Source organism: Capsicum annuum, chromosome 3 (genome assembly GCF_002878395.1).
Source record: "Capsicum annuum cultivar UCD-10X-F1 chromosome 3, UCD10Xv1.1, whole genome shotgun sequence".
Classification (NCBI taxonomy): Eukaryota; Viridiplantae; Streptophyta; class Magnoliopsida; order Solanales; family Solanaceae; genus Capsicum; species Capsicum annuum.
In genome coordinates this window covers 234,441,970-234,447,876 of record NC_061113.1, presented here as the reverse complement: position 1 = coordinate 234,447,876, position 5,907 = coordinate 234,441,970, and the positions used below count along the sequence as shown (strand labels likewise).

The window sequence follows — 5,907 nt, the reverse complement described above, 5'->3', positions numbered from 1 at the left end:
CTCATGTATGTGTAATGTATCTTATATTGTATACCAGTGTATTACCGTGTATATATGATGTATAACTACATGCCAAAGATGCATAGACATCCATATAATACTATATTTATACATTGTAGCGATTCATCTTTCTCAACAAGTTGATTTTAATCCCGACCAGCTCCAATCTCCTTTGACCAGTCTCAAATTTTAGATATGTATTTGTCTTGATGTTTCGATTCTCTTGATATGTTATGCACTCAAAAGATTTACATGTGTCAAGTCAAATTTAAAAAATTGAACTTCGTACCTCTTCAATGAGGGATTTCAAATCTTTTTGGGGTCGTTTGGTGTGAGGTATAAGGGATAAATAGGTCTGAGATAAAATGAAAGATTATTTTATCCCATGTTTGGTTGGAAGTATTAGTTAGTACCGAAATTATTTATGGGAAAAAGATATGGGTTGACCACTCAGTAATAGTAGGGGAGCGTTCTAATAGTAGCAATGTTAGTTTATTTTGCAAACCGTACTAGTTTATATGCACTTATCTTGTGTTTGTTTACTGTTATCGATCCTAAGTCGGGGGTTTATCGGAAACAACCTCCTACTTCATCTGAGGTAGTGGTATGGTTTGTGTACACTTTACCTCCAGACCCCACTATGTGGAAATACACCGGATATTATGTTGTTGTAGAGATGACTGAATGGTCACTTGGCTTGGCTTAATTATCCCTTAATACAACAAGCGGGGCAATTGATCTGCCAAAACCTAAAAGGGTTGGACAGAACATGGATTTATGGACTGATTTTGCCACCCTGGAATTATTAGTCTCATGTCCTGCATGACGACTACTACTCTATTTATGTTTGAGAAGGGGATATCAAATAGTAACTCACAATGAATTAATGAATTGATCAGTCAAAACGGTTACCAACAGAAGATCTACCAATTCAAGAGACAGAATAATCCCCATTTATTTGCCAAGACCAGAATAACATTTCAAAAACTGCTACTTATGTGCAGAAGTAAAACTTTATGAAGGAGTGCATCAACAAAAAGAAACCCAGTGCACAAACATCATTTTACGAGTATTACGTAATGATAATATCAGACTGAACATAGCAGCTGTCAAAATGCTCAGTCGACTACAAAGAAGATCGACTCTAAACTACTACATCTTTCTTTAAAGCTAAATATTTACATGTCCTGCTTCCTCTATGTACTTCCACCGCTACCGTGACATGAACCCCACTACGACATTTAGACCAGAGATAAATGAAAATGATTATTTGATATTATGGATAACTGGTTACGGAGGTACCCTTTCGTTTTTGTAGGTCCATTTCATTAGTAATGTACGCTGAGCTAGAGTAGGTATTGATCGACATGGATAGCCACTTTGAATGAACTCCAGCATAAAGGCGTCAGCCTCCACTTTGCCACACTCTTCTAAAGAAGTGAGAAGCTCTTGTACTAAAACACTCAGCAGCCCTACGTGCCCCAAGATGGTATTATAATCTTCAGCAGAGCTCAGTTGGAACCAAACATAAGTCTCCCAGTTCGAGAACTCAGGCAAGCAATTTGAGAATCCTGAAGTCTGGCTACATCCCTCAAGTCTTTTTTACTTAACTTCAGTTTCAAGGCAATCAACATTCAAGAAACTATCAGGACAATTGACTGCATAACATTCTTACAGGCGAAAATACCACAGTAAGTTTGGCATGATCAGAAAGTGAATAATCTTCGGGCCATGTTCCTTTCTCGGCTTCTGTGGGGAAGAGAACTGCATCCTTGATACTAAAACCAATTGTTTCCTCTGTATCACTAACAACGTCGTCCCATGAATCATCGCTTATTCCATCTCTTTGCTCTGACCGTGAGGGATTCCATACCCGATGCTGCTATTTGATTATAGAAATAGTCAGTTTTTGAAAGTCAATTGGAAGATACATTTTATTCCTACGTGAAGATAAATTGCTTCCAAGTTTAATAAACTAGAAAGTTAAGTCAAATGTAGACTGTTTGGTGCTAAAACAAATATGGGTTTCACCAATAAATCAAATACAGAAGTAACTAGTGGGATTGCTACGCTCTTAAATACACCATGATATCAGCCAAAGCGTGTTCAAGTTTAAAACAATGTCACTCCAGCTTTATAATGAACCAACTTGTGAATTATGTGGATAGATAAAAACATAAGAAATAACTCAATCACAGAAGAGAACAGTAGAAATTATCTAAATCACTGAGCATCAATACCTGAAACTCATTGTAATCGAGAACTCCATTTCCATCTATATCTGCTTGCAACCACAAATCTTTTATCTCCTCAGCACTCAGCCCATAGCATTGTCCAATCAAATTAAGCTGTGGGTCAGGGTAAAAATGTTTAGCATCATTTCAGAAGATTGAATAAGATATAGAAAGAACAGAAAATCCTCTGGAAATTCAATCCGACATGTACAAAGGCAGGGATGTATGAGTTCACGACTTGAAAGTACCTGCCGGAGTGCTTCACAAAACCCATCATATGTAATGTAATCGCCATCACTGTCAGCTTTAAGGAAAGCAAATGCATCTTTCTCAGTCAACGAGGCTCGACGAAGTTGATACTGAAATTGAAGCAATAGTTAGAAACAGTACTCTTTAAGCAGAAAATTCCAATCTTTACTATGCGGAACAAACTCAAACATTTCATACACAAGTTCATGTGCAAAATAAAGTGGACCAAGGACCAGGGATTAATCTTACTTCTTGCACTCTTGGCTAAATATAGAATTCAGAGAAAAACCACCAGATTCAGGGCCTTCACAAAAATATTTCACATAAAATTGGAATTACACCATAGGACAGCCAGTTTGAATAAAAGGAATGTGTATCAAGTTTCAGTTTCCTATTGTGACAGAAGTGAAATGCTGTGCAAACATGATAGCTACATATAATCAGAGAATGCACAACGACCAGCTACTAAGGAAAAAAGAATATTATCTTTACCTTGAACATACTGAAAATTGCATTTCTCCAACTTGTTTTCAGCAATTTTCTGTAGCTATTTGGATTCAAAAGCCATATAAAATCCACACCACAGATGTTTCCGCGGTGATTACGGTGACTCACCCACTGAAAAATAGAAAAGACATCAGCATCAAAGGATGTTTGCAGTGTCGAGGGTCAAGAGTAGAATAAACAATGGAAGGTAGGGAACCTTTTGAGCATCAGTATCAGTGTACTGGTGAGCAGTATCATATGATGACACAAATCCTTGAGATCGGAGGAATTTGTAAACATGGCCGCGCTTGCTCCCGTTCCAGTCGCTTCAAAATTACAATGGGTTTAGCAAAATCTACCAGTGACGTAGATATCCAAAAACAAAAAAAGGAAAAGGTAGTTGAAGAATTACCCGCACAGAATGATTGGCAAGGGGTTAAGTTTATTTTCTTTCTGATATGATTCCACATATTGCAATATCTTGTAGACCTGTGCAAGTGCATCATGATACAGGTGAAAGGTTAAATGAAGACAGAGGTATCAGAATAGTTTGCAGTAGATCTTCGCTCTGTTGAGGAGCAAAGATGACCTTATAAAGATTAGTGTACCTGTCGCAGTCGTTCCATAGAGAAACTTGAATCATGAGGAAACAAAAGGTGTGTGTTCACTATCAACATTTCTTGCCGAACATTATTGGTTCGACATTGTGCGAAAGGTGCAGTTAGTTCAACATGCAATAGCTGAGCAACACGGTCTCCAAAATCATTGAAAAGCAACTCTCTGTGGGCTATAACCCTGAAGTAGTCCTTATGAACAGCGGTCAGCAGACCTAAATCAGAAGAAGATATGAAGCAATTAAACAATGAATCATTATGAATGAGGGAAGAAACCAACCAACATAGCTAAGACCTAAGGCAATACTGTGCACTTTGCAAAGAGATCAGCAAAAGATTATTCAACAAAGTAGCACTTTGAAAAATCAGAAATAATAGCTACTGCTTTCTCTCAGGTAAATTGACTTATTGGATACCAAGTTCTCCTTCAAGACACAGCAGACTTGAAAAGGTCTTTCAATATTTGCAAATGCATCAAGTCAACCACATTTTCTCAGGCAGTTCAACAAATTCTGACTTGTTCAACATGGCAAGAACTTAAAACTACAATTTATTTCTTTAAAGAAGCTCGTTCATTAGCTTGCTTGGTGTGGGATGGCAATTAAAATATAGGAGAAAACAGCTATTAGACCTTGTCAAAAGTTCAGTATAAACCCTTCCCAAAACAAAACCTTTCTGAAAAAACTTTTCTACTTTCTTTCTGGAGGATGAATACAATAGAATATAAAGGAAAGAGGAGTACCATCACCGCGATTATTGGTTCGTGCAAGCTTGAAATTGATATATCTGGCATCTCCTAGCCTCTTGTCATACATACCAACAAGTTCTTCATTCCCAACCCAAACTTCCTGTAATCAATATAACAAACTTTAATATCATCAAGGGCTTCACTTTATAAACAATAAGCTCCCGTCTAGCCATATAGATTTTGAAGTTGATAGTTGAAACTTAAAAGTTCGGTTGGAGCCCGTCTTTGTAAACTTAAAACTATTTGAAGACCGGATTTCCAAAATTTTGATCGCCAAACATATATTTGAAGATAAATTCTCAATTTTTGATCAAATTTGATGATATATATTCAAAATTTAATGGTCAAACGCTAGCTACGGGAAGAATGCCTAATGACATCTCAATAACCAATGCATACATTAATTTATTTTCTTTTTACAAAAATTGATTAAAATATCCAACCTGAAGACAAATAATGGAAGACCTCTCAAACAACAACCAATCCAATATCCTATTATTCCTGCTCAACCAATTTGCCTTGTAATCGCTTTCTCTGCAACTCTGGTCCTAAATTCACAGTAAAAATCAACATATAGCAGAAAAATTCTCAATTAACAAATCCTTAACAAAAAATTCAGGGCACCCAAAGGATAGGGGCTGCGGGTTCCCGACTTCCCTTGTAGTAAAAAATAAAAATAGCGACGAGAATCGCAATTGAAAAAAGCAAAAAGTACCTCATGATTGAGTCTTTTATAAATGGGTGCGAGAATATTGAAGGTGGTACAAGAAATTGAATTGGGCTCATCAATTGACGATGCAATCGCATAGTTTCCAATTCTTCTGACCCTCCTCTTCGTTGTTCCTCTATTTTTCCTTCCCATAATTCAAGTATTAGCACATACAAATTTCCGTAAACAAACAAATGTATAATAAACCAAACAACCCTCAATTAAACCCAATGATTAACAAAAATAGACGCCTGACAAATTCAGGGACCAAAAAAAATACCCTTTACGACTAGAAAAAACGGAAGTCGAAATTCACAGGCAAATTGTTATGGAAAACTTTAGAGAAGAAGAGCCAATGTGGGCAACAATGAAATGAAAGTATTGGCGCAAGAGAGATTTTTAGAGAGATGAAAAACAAACAAAAAAAGAATAAGGTATTATGAATTATGAATGGGAGAGAAGTGGGGAGGTTTGAAATATATAAATTGTTTTTTTTTTTTTTTATGGGTGCCAGTGAATGTTTCTCCTCCTCTCCTATTTTCCCTTTATAATACTCGTATAGTATTTTGTTTTTCTTTATTTATTTATTTTACTTTTTTAAAAATAAAATATGATATTCTCAGACCTTTAATTTGTAAAGGTTGTAAAAAATGAAGGAAGTATCTGATTTGTTTAGAATATTGTATTGGGGTCCCACTTGCAAAAATACCGTACTAACCGTACTATTACTGCTCTCTTTTTTATTTGCTCTTTCTGGGTAAAAGTAATTTTCCTTATATATTCTTAATTAATTTTATACTTCTTTCAAAATTAGTACTCTAATTTATCAAAACAGAAATTTTCAATTTATGAACTTGATAATTTATG

At 35.9% G+C, this 5,907-nt stretch overlaps 1 protein-coding gene across 4 annotated transcripts; it reads right to left on the bottom strand.

Annotated features, from left to right (window-relative positions):
- Nucleotides 1–924: 924 nt before the first annotated feature.
- Nucleotides 925–5,554, bottom strand: LOC107862969 (uncharacterized calcium-binding protein At1g02270). Of its 4 annotated transcripts, none has more exons than XM_016708693.2 (10): nt 5,047–5,554; nt 4,775–4,879; nt 4,326–4,431; nt 3,578–3,798; nt 3,382–3,458; nt 3,187–3,295; nt 2,976–3,101; nt 2,483–2,593; nt 2,241–2,348; nt 925–1,882 (listed from the first exon to the last, which is right to left on the bottom strand). In XM_016708693.2, exons 1-10 carry the CDS (start codon nt 5,191–5,193, stop codon nt 1,646–1,648), a joined length of 1,347 nt encoding a protein of 448 aa, XP_016564179.1. In that variant the 5' UTR covers nt 5,194–5,554; the 3' UTR covers nt 925–1,645. The 4 variants fall into 4 exon arrangements, with proteins under 4 accessions (XP_016564179.1, XP_016564180.1, XP_016564181.1 ...); XM_016708694.2 differs by having other exon boundaries at nt 925–1,879; XM_016708695.2 differs by having other exon boundaries at nt 4,775–4,873.
- Between the last annotated feature and the right edge of the window lie 353 nt (nt 5,555–5,907).